Below are 22,008 nucleotides of genomic sequence, written 5' to 3'. Positions count from 1 at the left end.
GGTACAATGCGAGTAGGCGTAATCTACAGACCAGGTGATTGTGAAGACTATGACAAAAGCCTCTACATGCAAATGGAATGGGCAAGTAAGCGTCAATGCCTTATTATGGGTGATTTCAATTTGCCTCTAATTGATTGGAGTAAATGGGAAGGAAACTCGACATGGGGAACAAAATTTTTAAATCAACTAGATGACTGTTATTTGTATCAACATGTCAGGGAAAGTACTAGAGAAAAGAATATCCTAGACCTCATCATCACACATGAATCAGATGACATAACAGGGCTGACAGTAGAGGAACCAGTAGCAGGAAGTGATCACGGAGTTCTACGGTGGATGATGACGAGAGAGGTAGCAGAAGTAAAAGGCAAAGGAATGGGTTTTAATTTCAGAAAAGGAAATTACGACGCCTTAAGGTACTACATGGCCTCTATTAACTGGGTAGATATCGCGCAGAGAATGAATACAATTGAACTGTGGTACGCTTTTAAAACATTAATCAAAGATGCCTTGAATGCGTATATACCATTAAAAAAATACTCCACGAGAAGGGTTCCAAGTTGGATGAATAGTGAAGTTGCCACATTACTTGAGCAGAAAAAGGTGGCATGGAAACGTTACAGAGCAATAAAAAGTACTGAAGCCTATAACAGCTACAAGGTGATGTGTAATAGAGCCACAGAAAAGGTTCGACAGGCAAAGGCAGTTTATGAGAAATCACTAGCAAACAGAGCAAAGAGGGGGGATAAAGAATTCTTCACATATATAAATGCCAAGAAGAGCAGGACAAACCAGATCGGACCTTTACGTAAGGGAAAGGGGATAGTAATAAATACACCAGCTGCCGTTGCAGATGAACTCAACAGTTATTTTGCATCGATATTTACAAATGAAAAGCCTTTTGTGGCAATGGGAAATTGTGGGAGCGAAGTTAAAAAATATGTAATTAATGATATTGAAATTTCGCAAGATTATTTAATGAAAAAACTTTCAAGCCTACAGACTAGTAAGGCTCCTGGAATTGATGGAATATACCCTATAATCTTGAGAGAGGCGGCAAGCGAGTGCATTGAACCACTGAGGCTGGTTATGCGAGCATCACTAGACTCTGGGGAGATTCCCTTGGATTGGAAAAGTGCAAATGTATCTCCCATACATAAGGGTGGCTCTAAAAGTGAAGTGGGAAATTATCGACCTGTCAGTCTGACTTCAGTAGTAGGGAAAATCATGGAGGCATTGATCAAGGGTGGAATTCAGGATCATTTGGATCGAATTGAAATTCTCAAGGATACTCAGCATGGTTTTGTAAAGGGAAAATCATGTTTAACAAATCTGGTTCGCTATTTCGAAAGGGTCACTCACGAGCTGGATTTAGGGAATAATTTCGACATTGTTTATTTAGATTTCAGCAAAGCTTTTGACTCAGTCCCACATGAGCGGTTGCTTTATAAGCTGGAACAGGTTGGAATCACTGGGAAAATCCTTAGATGGATAGAAGGATGGCTTCAGGGCAGGAGGCAGAGGGTTGTGATAAATGGCTATTCCTCAGATTGGGTTGATGTAAGAAGTGGGGTTCCCCAAGGATCAGTATTAGGACCACTGTTGTTTTTAATTTTCATAAACGACATTGATGAAGGGATAGAGGGCGTGATGTCTAAATTTGCGGATGATGTTAAAATTGGTAGAGTAGTTAATGATCACTGTCAAGCTGAGCTTCTTCAGAGAGACCTAGATAGACTTCAAGAATGGTCAGAAAAATGGCAGCTGTGCTTTAATCCAACAAAGTGTAAGGTATTACACCTGGGAAACAGTAATCCCAAAATAACTTATTCACTTGGTGGAGTTCAACTAAACCCAGTACTGGAGGAAAGGGACTTGGGTGTTACGATACGGTCAGACATGAAATTCTCTGAGCATTGTAAACAGGTTGCAAGGAAGGCCCATGGTGTCCTATCGATGATCTATCGAACTTTTGCAAGTAGAGATAGGGACGTGATAATCCCATTATATAAGGCCTATGTTAGACCACACTTGGAATACTGTGTTCAAGTATGGAGACCGCACCTAAAGAAAGACATCGAGCTTCTTGAAAGGGTGCAAAGAAGGGTAACTCGCCTGGTGAGATCGGCAAAAGGGCGTCCTTATGAAGAAAGACTTCGAATATGTGGGTTGCAGAGTTTGGAAACTAGACACCTTAGAGGAGATTTGATTGAGGTGTTTAAGGCTCTGAGAGGCATCAGTAAAATGAATGAGGACAAAATTTTCAAGATTATAAATGATGCTAGAACTAGGGGACATAAATTCAAGTTACGCGGGGAAATGTTTAGATTGGACTGCAGGAAGTTTTATTTTAGCCAGCGAGTTATAAATTACTGGAATAAGTTGCCTTCATGGGTGGTAGAGGCCGACAGTTTGGGGAAATTCAAAGGTCATCTGGATAGTACTTTCGGGTAAGGGAAGCGCATAGGATGATAGGATTAATTTCCTTTTTATTTAATTTTTAATTTCATTTTATTATTTTTATTTATTTATTAATTATTATTATTTATTTATTTATTTAATTTTTGTTTTTATCATTGTTTTGTTTTTTTTTTTTTTGGCTGGTGCAGCATAAGCCATAGGCTTTCTTGCACCATACGGCCGTTACTAATACTAATACTAAATACTAATACTAAAGGAACCACTTGGTGACCGTGATTACAGTGAACTGATGTGGGATTTACTTAAAGATGTTAACTACCATCAGGGGTAAAGGGAAGGGTTTTTACTTTCATAAAGGTGACTACAGTGGTCTCAGACAGTTTTTAAATTCTATATAGTGGGACCAACTGATGACATTACCAACAACAAAATCTAAATGAGAAGCATTCAAGGAATTAATCGTGAAAGCTACTATGCTTTTCATACCAACTAAGAAATACTGTTCAAGTTTTAGGCCTAAATGGATGTCAGATGAACTAATGAGACACATGGCAGAGAAGAAAAATGAATGGGATACATATATAGATTATCAGGTGACACAGAAGCCTATGATAAATATAAGGTGGTCTGTAATCAAGTCACAAAGGAGGTTAGGCAGGCAAAGACAGATTATTAGAAATCTTTAAAACAAAGAAAACAAAGACTAAAACAGCCAAGACTTCTTTACTTATGTAAACTCTAAAAACTTTACTTATTTAAATTCTGATTCATCCCCAGAAGGGGATGAATCAGATTGGTCGGAGAGAGTGGGTGCGAGAGTATACGTGAACAGGCGAAGTTTTTACAGCTCCAGCAAATAGAGAAGTTTTTGCTTTTTTATTGACTTAAATTAGCATTAGCATTATAACAATACTTGCCCATCTTAGCATTAGCATTAGTAGAGGCATTTGATGCAAGAAAGCAAGCTTATGCAGCATCAGCCAAAAAAAAAAAAAAATTGGCATATTAATTTATTTTTTAGAGTTGCTTTATATTCCTAGTAACAATACTTTAGTTTAAATTGTATTTAGATAGAGATTTTATAGTTTATTACTTAGTATCGGTAAGGATATCAAATCCATGTGTGGGCAGGTTTTGCAGCTCCTGCAAACGAAAAGTTTTTAATTATACTTAGCCGCTTTATTGACTTAATTGTTAGATTAAATTATTTTCTATAAATAGCTTATAGACCTAGTCAAGCTCCGTGGTTTATTTTGAATTTAGATAGCGCGATTTGGAAAGTAAATAATACCTCATGTCGGTAGATTAACCATTCGTAACTTTCCGCCATTGTTATACGATACGTGTGCTAGTGTAAGGTTTAATGGAAAACTAGATAGCGAGTATAGTAGTATCAATTATTCAGTAAAATTTATTAATCTTATTAAATGAAATTTAATAAGATTAATAAATTAATAAATTAACTTATTAATAAATTTAATAAGTTAAAGTACAATTCAATTGTACTTTAACTAAATAAATATAGTGACCTAGTTTTTACAAACTTAACATCATAAATTAATACATACAGGGTTATTCAAAATGAAGTCCGGGGTTTCAAACAATTCCTGTACACACATGAGCAGACATAGGAAGAAAGAAATATTTCCAGAATGCAAGTATAGTAATGAAGTTTTTTTACGTAACTCATAAATGTTCAATATGAGAGCCTTTAGTGAAATCGCACTGAAATCACCCAAAATCACACATTCTGCTTATTCACTTTCCCCGACAAATGGAAGGTCGATTCATCAGAAAAAATCACTCTGTCAGCAAAGTGGCATTGCACAACGGTAACAGATTTACTTACATGAAACTCCAACACAGTAAAAGCTTTCTCATTACATTCCGAAGCCATGTCGCAACAGAGCAGAACTGGCATCACAGGCAAACAAACGACTGCACGGCGGCATGCGTCCAACGCCATCTGGTGGTTAGCCGTGCAGCATACCGAACATCGTGAGTGTGGGAACGAAACTTGAGATATTATACGTTCTTTCAAGATGGCTACAAATGATTATGACACATGCTTTCCCAAAAAAAAAAATTCTGAAACCCCGGACTTCATTTTGAATAACCCTGTATAAGTTGACAGGGGATAAGAAACTCATATAATGTAACTCGGAGATAACATTCGATACCGAATACATATATATATATTGTTATAACTGCATTGGGATATAAGTTTAGGGTTATATTTTGTATTGGAATTTTATTGAACTTGAATAGAAATCATGACTCAGACCAGACCAGCAAAGCAAAAGGCTCAAATTAATGGAAGTGCTGTGGCTCAGGGGAGAACTGAGATGGACAGTTGTCCTCTGAATCACAGTCCATTGAAATGCACTGCTTGTTTGATGTTTGTGGAACAATCAGCAACAGGACATGATATTGCCAAGGGGAATGTCTTTGTGTATGCACGATGTAAGGAGTGCGAGGAAATCAGGCGCCAACTCAGCATTGTTATGGGCTTATATGAGAGCTTGAAGGACAGGGTGGATGTCCTCGAAGGATTTAAATTGAGGGGCCCATCAAGCTCTCAGCTGTCCACATCAGTGACAGAGCTTGCACTTGAACATCATGCAACACAGCGGCAATCCCCAAGGCAGAATGCGCTGGTCCCAAAGGAACTAGTTGTTGTAGATGACTCTATTGTCAGAGAAATGGGGAACATATTGTGCAAAAAAGGATAGATGGAACAGGACCAGGGTATGTCTGCCAGGGGCAAAGACGTTGATGACATTGTAGAGCAGATATCATCTTTTAAGGGCACAAAGGGTGATATTGTTGTACATGTTGGCACTAATGATATTAAGAGTAGGAGACTGGCAGAATTACTTGACAAGTACAAGACAATGCTGGAAAAAAGGCGTGAGTTAGGGTTGAATTTGAAAGTGTCTGAAAGTGAATTTGAAACATGATGAGAGCCTTGTCAATCAATTCAGCCCTAGAAAGATTGTGCAAGGCTCAAGGGGTAGAATATTTCTCAGCCTGGTCTGTGCTTGTTAACAGGAGAGACTACTTCTACAGGGATGGGATACACTTAAATAGAAAGGGTGCAAGAATATTTGCTGATGCTATCGAGGCAGAGTTTGGTGGGTCGGAAAACTGCTAGCTTGGGGGGATACACGGACTAATAGATTAACAGTAGCCGCTGGCAGAGGTAAAGGTGATTCTTTCACTACTTCTATTGAAATGCAATTAAGCAGCAGCCTGGAAAGCAAGGCAATGGGAATTTCCAGGACTGCTGGGTGTCATAGTGGAACAAGTAAATACATAGGCTGTGTTAGGGTAACTAAGAGTAGAAACAGGTGCATGTACACCAATGCTAGGAGTATAGTTAATAAATTTGATGAGCTTGAAGTGCTAGTCAAGACATCAAAGGCAGATATTGTTGGGATATCAGAGACATGGTGTCACACAGACATAATAAGCAGTGCAGAACTGGAATTTGGGGGGTACAATGTGTACAGGAAGGATAGACAGGACAGGAGAGGGCAGAAAGGGAGGAGGGGTTATGCTGTTAGTTAAGAAACACACAAAATCTAAGGAAGTGCATCCAATTGATGTTGGTGGACAATGCAATGTTGAGTCTGTTTGGTGTGACATAAGCACTGGGAAAGGAAAAATGACAGTAGGTGTGTGTTATAGGCCTAATGAATCTGATGAGTATAATGGAGCAATTGTGCAGAGAAATAGAGTACACAAGTAAATTAGAGTGTCTTATAATGGGGGATTTTAATTTCCCAGATATTGACTAGAATTTGTGGGTTGGTCACTCACACACTAGCAAGGCTTTTGTGGATTTATTGGAAGATTGTTTTCTACATCAGCATGTTATGGAGGCAACTAGAGGGAGTAATATTCTTGATTTAATTATGAGTAGTGATTCTTCATGCATTAAGAATCTGCAGATAAAGGAACCACTAGGTGGCAGTGATCACAGTGTGCTGAAGTGGGATTTAGGGGTAAAGGGAAGGGTTTTTGCTTACATAAAGATGATTACGGTGGTCTGAAACAGTATTTAAATTCTGTACGGTGGGACCAACTGATGATGTTACCAACAGCAAATTCAAAATAGGAGCCATTCAAAGAATTAATCTTGGAGGCTACTAGGCTTTACGTACCAACTAAGAAATCTTGTTCAGGCCTAAATGGATGTCAGATGAACTAATGAGACATATGGCAGAGAAGAAAAATGCATGGGATACATATAAATTAATGGGTGCCGTGGAAGCCTATGATAGATATAAGCTGGTCTGTAACCAAGTCTCAAAGGAGATTAGGAAGGCAAAGGCAAATTATGGGAAATGTTTGGCAAAGTATGCAAAAGAAAACAGCAAAGAGTTCTTTACCTATGTAAACTCCTGAAGGAAAGGGATGAATCAAATTGGTCCACTGGATATTGATGGTTCAACTGTTGATGATCCTGCTCAGATGGCTAACAAACTAAATGAGTATTTTGCATCTACATTCACACAGGAGGAGTTATTCAGGGAGGGGAATGCCAGAGGTGAATTAAAGTCTGGCAGTGATCTACATGATTTTGTAATAATTGAGAGGAAAGTGGAGGAGAAATTGTTGAAGATAAACATAAAAAAGGCACTGGGGTGGATGGGATCTATCTAGTTATATTAAAGGAGGGAGCAAAGGAAGTAAGCAAACCCTTAGCCATAATTATGACAGCTTACTTGGACTCAGGAGAGGTATCCATGGACTGGAGATGTGTAAATGTGACCCCAATTCACAAAGGAGGATCAAAGGGCAACACAGGTAATTATAGACCTGTTAGTTTAACTTCTGTTTCCATGGAAATTAATGGAGGCACTGGTTAAAGAAGCATTGCAGGATCATCTAGACAAGACTTCAGTTATAGCTCGGACACAGCATGGTTTTGTTAAGGGGAAGTCTTGTCTTACCGATTTTATTGGATATTATGTTGTGGTCACAAAGAAACTGGATGCAGGGAATAACTTTGATATCATATATTTGGATCTTAGAAAGGCTTTTGATACTGTTGCACATGGAAGACTGCTGCCCAAATTGGAGCAGTGGGGCATTGGAGGCAAATTGCTGCTATGGATAAAGGGATGGTTGAGTTGGAGAAGACAGAGAGTGGTAATCAATGGACACTGCTCTTTGTGGACTAATGTTATTAGTGGAGTCCCTCAGGGTTCAGTGTTGGGTCCATTGTTTTCTGTATTTATAAATGATATTGATGATGGTATCTCAGGCTTAATGTCCAAGTTTGCAGATGATACGAAGTTTAGCAGGGTTGTTAATTACACAAATGACAGTACGCTGCTGCAACAGGATCTATAAAAGTTGAGCAGGTGGGCTGAGAGGTGGCAAATGAAGTTTAACATTGACAAATGTAAAGTACTACATATGGGAAGGAATAACTCCAGAGTAACGTATCAACTCTGTGGTACTACACTGACAGTGGTAGAGAATGAAAAGGACCTAGGGGTAATTGTGCAGGCAAATATGAAGTTTTCTGAGCAGTGCAGACGGCTGCAAGATTAGCTCATGGTATCTTGTAAATGATATACAGGAATTTTTCTAGCAGGGATAAGGAGGTGATTATCCCCTTGCATAAGGCAATGGTCAAGCCACACCTTGAGTACTGTATACAGGTCTGGAGGCCTCATTTTAAGAAGGATGTAGAGCTGTTGGAACGAGTACAGAGAAGGGCAACAAGATTAGTGAATGGAACCAGGGGTTGCTCTTACGAAGAAAGTCTTGTGTTTGCAGATTACAGTATTTGGAGACTAGGCACCTGCGAGGTGATCTGATTGAGGTGTATAAAGCCTTGAATGGTTTGAACATGCTCAATGCTGATAGGATTCTTCCTCTTGCTCAGAATAATCGCCTGAGAGGGTATAAATTCAAATTGAGGAAAGACAGTTGTAGGATAGATGTGTTCAAGTTTTCCTTTAGCCAGCGGGTAGTTGATTGGTGGAACAGACTTCCATCTTTTGTTGTGGAAGTTGATAGCCTAAATAAATTTAAATATTTGGAACAAAGTGGTGAAATCAGATCGTGTTTTTTTTTTTTTTTTTTCCTTTGGCTGATACTGCATAAGCTTGCTTTTTTGCATCGTAAGCCTCTACTAATGCTAATGCTGATCTGTAACCTTGATTGAAATAAGCATGTCAAACATTGCTTCCTGTACATCAAAAAAAGTCAGGCTTTGTCTTTTGCTGCTGACATTACTTATCTTCTGAATCCTGGTTCTGTACACATCTCAATTTGTACAGAATCAGGATTCAGAAGAAAAGAAGTGTACATTGTACTATTCAAAGGCTTTTGAGTAGTACAATGTTACATCAAATAAACGAAGTAGTTTATTTGAAGTGTCAAGGCAACTCATTTTGAAGGCAGAGAGTGCTAGCGCTCTCTTTGTAACATATATACCGTTATAGACAAAAACTCTTTTTTTTTTTTTTTTTTTTTTTTGTTGGTGTGTTAACTACTAAATTTTCTCAAAGAGTAAAAGGGTATGTCCAGCTGTCATTTACAATATTCATAGTTTTATTATTTTTTTCTTTTATATTTTTTAGGCACAAAATGAAATAGAATCCATTGTAAGCAATATATTATCAACTTTGAAGTCCTCAGCTAATTCTCTGAAGTCCCCAGAAATGGTGGTTTCTCAAGATGAAGAACATTCTGAATTATCTACACATGATATTGTGTTGGAAATCCCAGGTCGATCAAATGAAAATAAACCAAAAGCAAGCTTTCCAAAACATTTATTGAAGGAGTAAGTAGATCTTATGTTATTTGATTGTATATGCCTTTAGAAAAGTTTATTTTTCAAAAGGGTTACACAGCTGTTTCGCATTGTTTCATGATATTAATTTTGTCATTCCTAATGTTTGATTTCTTTACAATAGCATGATTGGGGAGGTGGGAAAGAACCAGTAATGACTCCCAGAACCTCTCAGTTTATAATTTTTTGTTGACTGAATTTATAATTTCCTGTGTTCTTACAGGAAATTATAAAGTCATCCTTGCTAATCTGACCAGAGATGGTGGATAGCTCTTGGACCAGCTACCAATGACACAATAGGATGGTGAATGTTGTGGTTTGCAGCTGCTGATAAATCCACGCTATCACTTCAAAACTACAGCCATTCCCTGTTGAGTTGCATGGAATGGATACATTTGACCCAAAGAAGTGAAATAGGGGGTAATGCGAACTAATAAATCTTTGTATTCATTGTTGTATTACTTAGATTTGCCTTAATGTGGTTTATATCTCTGGGGAGTTGTGCAGGGCTCATGGGGTAGAATTTTTCTCAGGGTGGCCTGTGCTTGTTAATAGGAGAGACTGTTTCTACAGTCTCTCCTGTTAACCCTTAAATGAAATACATTTAAATAGAAAGGGTACAAGAATATTTTCTGATGCTATCGAAACAGAGTTAGGCGGGTTGGAAAACTAGCTTGGGGAGGTTCACAGACTAATAGATTAACAGTATCTGCAAGCAGAGGTGAAAGGAATTCTTGCACTGCTTCTGTTGAAATGAGCAGAAGTCTGAAAAGCGAGTTGCTGGAGATTTCAAGGACTGCTGAGATTCATCATGGAACAAGTAAATACATGGGCCGTGTTGGGGTAACTAATAGTAAGAATAAGTGCATGTATACTTGCATGTATGCCAATGCTAGTAGTATAGTAAATAGACTTGATGTATTTTAGGTGCTGATCAAGGCAGATACTGTTGCGATATCAGAGACGTGGTGTCACGCAGATATAAAGAATGCAGAATTGGAATTTGAGAAGTACAATGTATACAGACAGGATAGAACGGGAGGAAGGGTCATGCTATTAGTTAAAGAAACACATAAATTCTAAGGATATGCATCCATGAGTTGACATGGGTGGACAGTGCAATGTTGAGTTGAGTCAGTTTGGTGTGACATAATCAATAAGAAATCAAAATTGAGAGTAGGGGTGTGTTATATTAAAGGAGGCAGCAAAGGAAGTAAGCAAACCCTTAGCCATAATTATGAGAGCTTCCTTGGACTCAGGGGAGGTATCCATAGACTGGAGATGTGCAAATGTGACCCCAATTCACAAAGAAGGATCAAAGGCTGGCACAAGTAAATATAGACCTGTGAGTTTAACTTCTGTTCCAGGAAAATTAATGGAGGCACTGGTTAAAGAAGCACTGCAGGATCATCTAGACAAGACTTCAGTTATAGTTCTGACACAGCATGGTTTTGTTAAGGGGAAGTCTTTCCTGACCAATTTGATTGAATACTATGATGCAGTCACAAAAGAACTGGATGCAGGAAATAATTTTGATATTATATACTTGGATCTTAGAAAGGCTTTTGATACTGTTGCACATGGAAGACTGCTGCACAAATTGGAGCAGTGTGGCATTAGAGGCAAATTACTGCTGTGGATAAAGGGGTGGTTGAGGAGGAGAAGACAGAGTGGTAGTCAATGGACACTGCTCATCGTGGACTAATGTTATTAGTGGAGTCCCTCAGGGTTCAGTGTTGGATCCATTATTGTTTTCTGTATTTATAAATTAGTATTAGTAATGTCCGCATGGTGCAAGAAAGCCTATGGCTTATGCTGCACCAGCCAAAAAAAAAAAAAATAATAAAAAAAAAAAAAATGAACAAAACAATGATAAAAACAAAAAAAAAAATAAAAAATAATAATTAATAAAAAAAAAGGAAATTAAACCTATCATCCTATGCGCACTTCCCTTACCCAATATACTATCCAGATGACCTTTGAATTTCCCCAAACTGTCGGCGTCTACCACCCATGAGGGCAACTTATTCCAGTATTGATGATGGTATAATATAATATTGATGATGGTACCGTATTTCCCCATGTATAAGACGCACCTTAATTTTGGGGCCCGAAATTTGAAAAAAAAATGTATTACCTAAAGTTATTGAACTCAAGTTTTATTCGTCATAAAATTCATACAACTCCTCATAACGTGAATTCAGCACTGTATGAAAATCTTTTCTGAGCCATTTCTGGGCAGAACATGGCAAAACGTAACCTAATATACCGGTAACAAGTGCGGAACAATGAGCGCAAAGACAACAAGCGAGAAAAAGCGGGAAATGCAAGTAAAAAAATCTACAACCACTGTATAAGACGCACCCAGTTTTTTGACCCCAAATTTTTCGAAAAAAGGTGCATCTTATACATGGGGAAATACGGTATATCAAGCTTAATGTCCAAGTTTGCAGACGATACAAAGGTTGGCAGGATTGTTTTAGCATTAGCATTAGTAGAGGCATTTGATGCAAGAAAGCAAGCTTATGCAGCATCAGCCAAAAAAAACCCCCACTTCCACTTGACCCCTCTGTTCGTTCAAAATACCTGTCCAGCTGAGCCTTAAACTTATTTAGGCTATCAACCTCCACTACAAGGGATGGAAGTCTGTTCCACCAACCAACCACCTGCTGGCTAAAGGCAAATTTCCGCACGTCTATCCGACATCTGTCTTTCCTCAATTTGAATTTATGCCCTCTCAGGTGATTTTTCTGAGCTAGAGGAAGAATCCCATCAGCATTGAGCGTGCTCGAACCATTCAAGGCTTTATACACCTCTATCAGATCACCTCGCTGGTGCCTAGTCTCCAGACACTGTAATTTGCAAAACTTAAGCCTTTCTTCGTAAGAGCACCCCTTTGTTCCATTCACTAATCTTGTTGCCCTTCTCTGTACTCGTTCCAGCAGCTCTACATCCTTCTTGAAATGAGGCCTCCAGACCCTGTATACAGTACTCTAGGTGTGGCCTGACCATTGCCTTATACAAGTGAATAATCACCTCCTTATCCCTGCTGGAAAAATTCCTGTATATCATTGACAATACTCCATGAGCTACTCTGGCAGCCCATCTGCACTGATCAGAGAACTTCATATCTGCCTGCACAACCACCCCCAAGTCCCTTTCATTCTCTACCACTGTCAGTGTAGTACCACAGAGTTGATATGTTGCTCTGGGGTTGCTGTTTCTCATGTGTAGTACTTTACATTTGTCAATGTTAAACTTCATTTGCCACCTCTCAGCCCATCTGCTCAACCTTTCCAGATCCTGTTGCAGCAGCATAGTGTCAGTAGTGTCCTTGACAACCCTGCCAACCTTTGTATCGTCTGCAAACTTGGACATTAAGCTTGATATACCATCATCAATATCATTTATAAATACAGAAAACAATAATGGACCCAACACTGAGCCCTGAGGGACTCCACTAATAACGTTAGTCCAAGATGAGCAGTGTCCATTGATTACCACTCTCTGTCTTCTCCCCCTCAACCACCCCTTTATCCATAGCAGCAATTTGCCTCCAATGCCACACTGCTCCAATTTGTGCAGCAGTCTTCCATGTGCAACAGTATCAAAAGCCTTTCTAAGATCCAAGTATATAATATCAAAGCTATTCCCTGCATCCAGTTCTTTTGTGACTGCATCATAGTACCCAATCAAATTGGTCAGGCAAGACTTCCCCTTAACAAAACCATGCTGTGTCCGAACTACAACTGAACTCTTGTCTAGATGATCCTGCAGTGCTTCTTTAACCAGTGCCTCCAATAATTTCCCGGGAACAGAAGTTAAACTCACAGGTCTATAATTACTTGTGTCAGCCTTTGATCCTTCTTTGTGAATTGGGGTCACATTTGCACATCTTCAGTCCACGGGTACCTCCTCTGAGTCCAAGGAAGCTCTCATAATTATGGCTAAGGTTTTGCTTACTTCCATTGCTGCCTCCTTTAATATAACTGGATAGATTCCATCCACCCCAGGTGCCTTTCTTGTGTTTATCTTCAACAATTTCTCCTCCACTTTACTCTCAGTTATTACAAGATTCTCTAGCTTACTGCCAGAGTTGAATACACCTCTGGCATTCCCCTTGCTGAATAACTCCTCATGTGTGAATGTCGATGCAAAATATTCATTTAGTTTGTTAGCTACCTGAGCAGGATCATCAACAGTTGACCCATCGATATCAAGTGGACTAATCTGATTCATCCCCTTCCTTCTAGAGTTTACATAAGTAAAGAACTCTTTGCTGTTTTTCTTCGCATCCTTTGCCAAGGATTTCTCATAATCTGCCTTCGCCTGTCTAACCTCCTTTGTAACTTGGTTACAGATCAACTTGTATCTATCATAGGCTTCTGTGTCATGTGTTAATTTGTATGTATCCCATGCATATTTCTTCTCTGCCATATGCCTCATTAGTTCATCTGACATCCATTTAGGCCTAAGATAAGTTCTTTGAATGCTTCCCATTTTGAATTTGCTGTTGGTAACATCATCAGTTGATCCCACTGTATAGAATTTAAATACTGTCTCAGTCCACTGTAGTCGCCTTTACGAAAGCAATACCCCTTCCCTTTACCCCTAATGGTAGTTACCCCTTTGAGTAAATCCCACTTCAGAACACTGTGATCACTGCCACCTAGTGGTTCATTTATCTGCAGATTCTTAATGCATGAAGAATCACTACTGATAATCAAATCAAGAGTATTACTCCCTCTAGTTGCCTCCCAAACATGCTGATGTAGAAAACAATCATCCAATAAATCCACAAAAGCCTTGCTAGTGTGTGAGTGACCAGCCCCCAAATTCCAGTAAATATCTGGGAAATTAAAATCCCCCATAATAAGACTCTCTGATTTACTGGCCCACTCTATTTCTCTGTACAGTTTCTTATTATACTCATCAGAGTCATTAGGCCTATAGCACACTCCTACTCTCAATTTTGATCTCCCAATGCTTATGTCACACCAAACTGACTCGACACTGCTCTGTCTAGCGATGTCGACTGGCTTCAATTTCTTGGATTTTATGTGTTTCTTAACTAATAGCATAACCCCTTCTCCCTTCCTATCCTGTCTATCCTTTCTGTAGACATTGTACTCCCCAAATTCCAGTTCTGCATTCCTTATATCTGTGTGACACCACGTCTCTGAAATCCCAACAATATCTGCCTTTGATGTTTTGAGCAATATCTCAAATTCATCAAATTTATTTACTAAACTCCTAGCATTGGTGTACACGCAAGTATACATGCGCCTGTTCTTTTTATTAGCTACCCTAACACAACCCATGTGTTTACTTGTACCCCAATGATTCCCAGCAGTGTCTGAAATATCCTGCATCTTATTTTCCAGGCTGCTGCTCATTCCAAGAGAAGCCGTGCAAGAATCACTTTCTCCTCTGCCAGTGGCTACTGTTAATCTATTAGTCCTTGTATCCCCCCAATCTAGCAGTTTTCCGACCCTCCTAACACTGCCTCGATAGCATCAGCAAACATTCTTGCACCCTTTCTATTTAAGTGTATCCCATCCCTGTAGAAGCAGTCTCTCCTGTTAACAAGTACAGACCAGGCTGAAAAAAATTCTACCCCTTGAGCCCTGCACAATCTTTCCAGGGCCGAATAGATCGACAGGGCCAGGGCTCTCATCATATACTCCCACCTATCGTGTCTGGGCAGAATTGCGGACACTTTCAAATTCAACCCTAATTCACGGCTTTTTTTCATCAGTGACCCGTACTTGTTAAGTAATTCCGCCGGTCTCCTACTCTTAATATCAATATCATATCATTCAAATCATGTGTCAAAACTGTTAGGAGTTTGGTTGGGACATTTCTGTACCTACTGTATGCCAAACTGTATTGTCCCATCAGATTACCATCTGTGAAAAAATTTGTAATACCTGCTTAATGGTATTGTTCTGTCATTAGCATTAGTAGAGGCACATGATGCAAGAAAGCAAGCTTATGCAGCATCAGCCAAAAAAAAAAAAAAAAACTCTCCCATTTCACCCCTCCGTTCGTTCCAAATACCTGTCCAACCCAGCCTTAAATTTATTTAGGCTGTCAACTTCCACAACAAAGGATGGAAGGCTGTTCCACCAACCAACTACCCACTGGCTAAAGGCAAACCTCTGCACATCTATCCTACATCTGTCTTTCCTCAATTTGAATTTATGCTGTCTCAGGTGATTATTCTGAGCAATAGGAAGAACCCTATCAGCAGTGAGCATGCTCAAACCATTCAAGACTTTATACACCTCTATCAGATCACCTCGCCGGTGCCTAGTCTCCAGACACTGTAATTTGCAAAACCTAAGCCTTTCTTCATAAGAGCAACCCTTTGTTCCATTCACTAATCTTGTTGCCCTTCTCTGTACTCGTTCCAGCAGCTCTACGTCCTTCTTGAAATGAGGCCTCCAGACCTGTATACAGTACTCAAGGTGTGGCCTGACCATTGCCTTATACAGGGGAATGATCACCTCCTCATCCCTGCTAGAAAAATTCCTGTATATCATTGACAAGACACCATGAGCTACTCTTGCAGACCATCTGCACTGCTCTGAAAACTTCATATCTGCCTGCACAATTACCCCCAGGTCCTTTCGTTCTCTACCACAGAGCCATTTCTTATATAAAGAAATGGCTTGGCCGAATCTCAAATCTTGCATACTGGTGCTAAAACCCTAGTTGACGAAAGATGCATGCCTTTTGGAGAGAATGCAGAGATGAGTGATAAGATTAGTTAAGAATAACTTATTTAATTTATTGATCTCGAGATAAACTTGAGTGCAATAAGTTAATGTTTGGAATCATCTAGTAGGTAACCTGATTTAAAAGATGCCAATTGATTTAAAAATAAATAGGCAACTTTTATCCTGATACGGTTATATTTTTGCTGTGAACTGGAACACATTAATCATACTTCTGCAAATTTTTTAAAGTTGTTTGTTCAGAGTGCTTTGAAGAATAGTACTATTGAATTTTGGATAAACATCTTGATGTTGCTGTTCTTCAGGATGGAAAAAATTTGTAATCTTTTTATAATTTAATCTGATAACATGAGCTTTGAGTAGTATTTAGGAGGCTTCCCAAAATCAGAACTTGCTGAAACAATATGTTAGAGAGTCCCTTGCTGCATGATTTTTTGAATTTCACTTACAAATAAATCCTGATACATCTACTCATCTTACCATTATCAGTTGAAAACCTACACTCATTATGTTAGTTGCTAATGCCCCTAAAAACCAAATAACAACAACTCATTATGTTTACAACTGGGGAATAATTATTGTCTGCTGTTTGCTGATAACCAATTCCTCCCATTATGTGCTTGGTGATATTGTCAAAAGGGGATCCATTTAAGGAAAGACTTCACAATTTTTTTTTAACCAGCAAGTTGTTGTTTGATGGAATATGTTATCTCTGTGAGTGGTTGACTGACAGCTTGAAGAAATTTAAAGGTCATTTGGATTGGCATCAGCACTTACATCATGAGGAGTAAAACATTTGAGGAGTGTTTTTTTTTTTATGGCAGATACTAATTCTGATACTAAAATATGAAACACACAAATGAACAAAAGAGAACTAAACAGCACATTCATGACATTTTATGAGCTGCCACATTTTGTTGTTTTTATTTTAATGAAAACCCCAAACAATGAGAGATATTAGAACCTATAGTACTTAGTACTATGCATGGATTGAAGGTTGAGAAGATGAAAGAAGATATTTGTTGTTGACATCAGACTTGAACTTCTGTAGATTGTAATTTTCAGGAAATATATTTATGAAGAAAAGTTGGTTCTGTGAGTTTGAAGTTTTCCATTGCCCCACTGTAGAATTACCTGGAGATCAGCATTTAAGGAATTGGTATTGGATATTCAAGAAGTTGAAGCTGTTTGTCTAGGACAAGGTTTCTCAAACTGGAAGGTGGAATGCAATGTGCTATCATCAGCAAAACTATGGATAGAATTTCTGCTCAATGGAAGAAGGTCATTAATATATAAGAGGAAAAGAGTGGGAGAAAGAACTGAACCTTGGGGAATACCAGCAATAGTGGAGAAGTTAGAGGACAGAGAGTCATCTACCAACACCCACAGTGAGCTGTCTTAGAGAAAACTGGATACCCAGTTACAAAAAACGGTTTGCAAGCCATAAGATGGAAGCTTATTTAGAAGACCTTTTTGCCAAACACAATCAAAAGCCTTTGAAATGCCATGAGCAACTGCCTGAGTTTCACCAAACTTTTCCATTGAATTTGTCCATAGATGGGTAACATAAGCCAGAATATCACCAGTGGATCGACATTGACAGAATCCATACTGGCAGTCATTGATCAGATGGAAGTTTTCTAGATAGTTTAAGAGTTGGCAGTTAATTGATTTCTCCATTACTTTAGAAAGATTAAAAGTAATTGCAACGGGACAAAAATTGGAGGGATTTGTCACCCTTTTTAGGAACTGGCTGGATATGAGCAAATCTCCAAGCAGAAGGAAACACACCTTTGGAAAAAGAAAGTGAAAAATGGTGACACAGAACAGGAGTAAGTTCAGGATTACAGGTTTTGAGAACAAGTGGAGAAATTTCATCAGGATCTGGAGCTTTATTTAGCATCAAGATTAATCAAAATCTTTTTGACATACTTTTGACAGAACACCACAGGAAGCATTGAATGAAGTGTACTGGGAATGGTGGGAAGCAGCTTACCAAGATCATCAATAGGATGCTAGCGGGTCAGCTTTATCTTTGGCTGAACTGGCAATAGAACCATATGGTTTTGACAGAGGTGGGAACAGAGATGGGCAAAAGTTGCATCTAATAGCTTTGGCAAGAGACCAGAATGCTTGGCTACCATTTGGACAAGAAGCAAGTTTTCTACTCTTAGCTTGTTTGAAATAAAGTTTGGACTGATTTGGAAACAAGCCAATTATGCTATGAAACATTCTTCTCTTGAACAACCTTAACATATTTATTGAAAAACCAAGGTTTAGATAAAGAACAAGATTTTAAGATAGCGTGTGGAATAAAGGATTCTATCCCTACAAGAATAGTTTCACTGACATGAGCTGGGCAAACATTGACATCAGATGATTTGAAACAGTAATCCTAGTAAAAGAAGAAAAGAAATCATGCAGATCATCCCATTTTGCATTTTTTTATAATGCCAAACAACATGAGGACTAGAATGGCTATGAGAGAAAGGCTCCATTGGAGAAGAGACCATCACCAATTTGTGATCTGAGGTGCCTAGAGGACCACTCACTTCAACTGTGTACTTAGAAGAATTGCTCGTGAATTAAAGATCAAGCATGTTGGCTGCGTGGTTAGGATTATCTGGTATTCAGGTAGGTAAATGTGTGCGAGGTCATTAGTAATTGCAAAAGCCTTGGCACATCAACCAGGGCCCGTGTGACTTGAAAACAGAAGCCAGCTGGAGTTGTGAACATTAAAATCACCAAGGAAAATTACCTCACTGTCAGGAAAGTTGGAGAGAGAAAGTCAAGTTTCAAAGAGAGGAAGTCAAAGAGTTCCAAGTGATTAGTGGAGTTGGGAGAACAATAATGGTAACAGATGAATTTGGCAGAATGTGGTAGGGAGAGTACAAGCCAGAGAAGATCAAAAAGAGGGGATTCTAAATTACTAAGTCTCTGAATTAGAAATATTAGAATGGACATATGCACTTAAAAAAAAGTGCATGGAGTTTGGCAGGCTGTAAGTGGAAATGGACATCATTGGGATTAGAACTGAGACCACATATATTTGTGAAATGAATGGAGACTGTTTGGGAGGATTAGATCTTTTCGCAGGTAAGTTTGTTCTATTAGTTTGACAATTCATGGTGTATTTGGCTGTCACAGACCGACTGTACTTTTCCGAAATTAGGTCCACTTGGCTTGAGTGTCACCCGAATATCAGTTCCATCAGCAGTTTAGACTCCCAGGTAGCAAGCACAGCTTGGCATATCTGAGAGAATGTCTGCAACAACTTCACAGACCACAAAAAATGAAATATTTATTTACCTTTATTTTTAAGCTAAAGACAACCATAAAATTGCATTTTTAAAACTGAAATTATCCTCTTTATCCTCCATAGTTTCCCATAGTTTGTCTTTTAAAATAAGATGTGAGAGGGACAGGAGGTATATAATCTGTGTATTTGCCAAATATGTATTGCATTTCATGGTCTATTTTATTAAATTGTAAATTAGGGTTAGGTATCTCTGCTTTCTCTCCTTTATTTTGGAATGACGGGTGAATGAAATCTATTTTTATTTTAGCTTGTTAATTACCAAAAATAAATAAGTTATTCATCTAAAAATAGCAGATTTGAATATTTATTACCTGTCCTCTTTATTTCAGTCTTTATGCACTCAAACATGCCCATACAGAGATAATGGAAATGCTTAAGATAAATGATGACATGCTCACAAAGTAAGTTTATTTATGATAAAATATGTATAAAAGTTTCATCTGATGATATATGAATTTCCATTTTAGTAGTCTTTTATTTAATTATTTTAAATATTAAAAAAATTTAGCTTATATGGGATTGTGGTTTTCAAAAAATAAATATAAAGAAATACTGTCTTAAAGAACGGAAGTAAAACAGGTGAATGAAGAGGAATAAAAGTTTATTCATTTAGTTTGGAGTTAAACCAAGAATGGATGTTGGTCACTTAATATAAGTAATGTAATACATTTCAAAGATGATAATGGGAGTGCAGAAGCCAATTCAAATTATCATTTCCCATAAATAAATTAAATGCCTATGTGGATCTTGTTTACATTTTGTGATACTGCATAAAAATATACTTTAATAGCATGTTTAAAGTCTGACCAGGTTAGAGAACTAGATGCCACATTAATGCAGTCTATGTAAGTTGACAAGTAGCATGATTCCATGGTGCTTGTTGACCATGAGAGATGTATTAGTTGTGGCAAAGATGAAAAGAAGTGAGCTTATACACCATCAGCCAAAAAAAAATTTAACCACATCATTTTTCCATCCTCCAGTAATTTGTCCAATCCTTCCTTAAATTTGCTCAAACTAACCACCTCCACAATACTAGATGGAAGTTTGTTCCAACAATCAATTACTGTGACTGAAATCAAATTTTCAGCCACATTTATTCTATAACCATCTTTTTCAATATAACCAGTGGTGAGCTGTGAATATTTTAACAATGGGCTCGCAGTTTTGCCTACTTTTTGATGACTACAGCGAATGACTGCCATAGGCTTTCGCCAGAGACACTTCCGATGTTCACACTACTAGTCTGCGCAGAGCACTCACTAGTATGATCTTTATTGTAAGGTTCCTAGGTACACGCAGGTACCCTACCTTTACAAACCCTTCACTGCACTAAGCCAGAGCACGTGATGCATTTTTCATGACTGGTATGATATCTCCAGTCAGCCTGGTCATCATGCCCCCCCTTTACGATAATACCTGGATGTGATACTCTCTCGAGTTCTAAGTTTTTAGAATTTGAGTAATATGACGTTACAGTCATACTTCCTGAAGTAAGTATGATTGGAACAATACAAGTATTTGTCATATGACTACAACAATCAATTCAAATATTTGTCAATAATTTATTTTTTCGTCTCGCATTTTCGTAACATTCCATTGTTAGTTTCCCCGAACAGCTGCTTATGTCGTTTCAACTACAAGATCGGTATTTCAATCAACGCTGTTTTCCAGACATTTAGATACGTTGCAATCACAAATATACATCTGTTACTTTAGTTATCATAAATCCATTGTCTTGTTTTCCAGAAATTATGAAAATTTGCAAATGATCAATAAAATACAATATTTACAATACAAAAGCTCTTTTATTTCGTAATCAATATACAAATCAAAATACATAAAAGAAACATGAAGGATTCACATAAAACCATCTACCACTTTTTTATTGGTCTCCTCTTTTTTTTAACAACTAGGGAAATATAATGGATACATTTTTTTCATGATAAAATTTTAATACTGCGAATAAAAAATATCACAAATAACAAAAACTATCACAAAACATTCTACAATATAAAAACAAATATTAACATAAAAAACACTCTTCTAGAAAAGGAACACAAAAATCACAGATTACATGAAAAAAATTATTATACAAATATTCAAGAAAAATTTATTCTGAAAATTGCCATATGCAATTTACTTCTTTATATTTGTTGTCGATCTTCTGCTTTGCTCAATAGCTGAGCGATGATTTGACATAACAATCCGGATCAAATTGAAGCAATGGTTTTCCATTTAGATGTATAGTCATCATAATCTGCAACATATTCAATTGTCACAATATTATTCATTTATGCTGAAATCTCACTCAGCTTCAGCACTACTAATCGCAATGGTTTCAAAGATATTTCTGGCTTTCTTAATTGAAGAGGGAATTTCACTCGATTTTAAAGATAAGCTGTCTTCTACAAAATCTCTAAAATCATTAAATTTTTATTTCATATTTTATCAGAAAACTTAAATTTCTTATTCGTTTTTCACCGTCTTGCCACAGAGACGAAAATTCTTTCATATTCCACAATTCCAGGTAGCATATGTTTAAAATTTCTTTCAATTCCTCATCGTCATTATTTTCTTTATTTAATTTAAAATTACTCTGTTGCATTAATAACTTATCCTTAATAACCTGTCACGAGGTAATTTTTTAAATGTGTTCTTACTTTCGATTCCTTCAGAATTTTTTAAATTAACGATAGCATTGGTAGTTAAAA

The 22,008-nt window shown here is 37.8% G+C and overlaps 1 protein-coding gene across 1 annotated transcript in view; it reads left to right on the top strand.

Annotated features, from left to right (window-relative positions):
- Nucleotides 1–22,008, top strand: part of IKKepsilon (I-kappaB kinase epsilon) — a 217,132-nt gene that overhangs the window by 182,415 nt on the left and 12,709 nt on the right. The window contains exons 18-19 of the mRNA XM_090369072.1: nucleotides 9,024–9,226; nucleotides 19,624–19,695. Of these exons, the coding sequence (XP_090225198.1) occupies nucleotides 9,024–9,226; nucleotides 19,624–19,695 (275 nt within the window). The remainder of the gene's footprint in view (nucleotides 1–9,023; nucleotides 9,227–19,623; nucleotides 19,696–22,008) is intronic.

This window comes from Mastigoproctus giganteus, chromosome 2 (genome assembly GCF_048544385.1).
Source record: "Mastigoproctus giganteus isolate SK-2022 chromosome 2, ASM4854438v1, whole genome shotgun sequence".
Taxonomy (NCBI): Eukaryota; Metazoa; Arthropoda; class Arachnida; order Uropygi; family Thelyphonidae; genus Mastigoproctus; species Mastigoproctus giganteus.
Note: the sequence above shows the minus strand (reverse complement) of the source record. Positions and strands in the feature narration are given on the sequence as shown.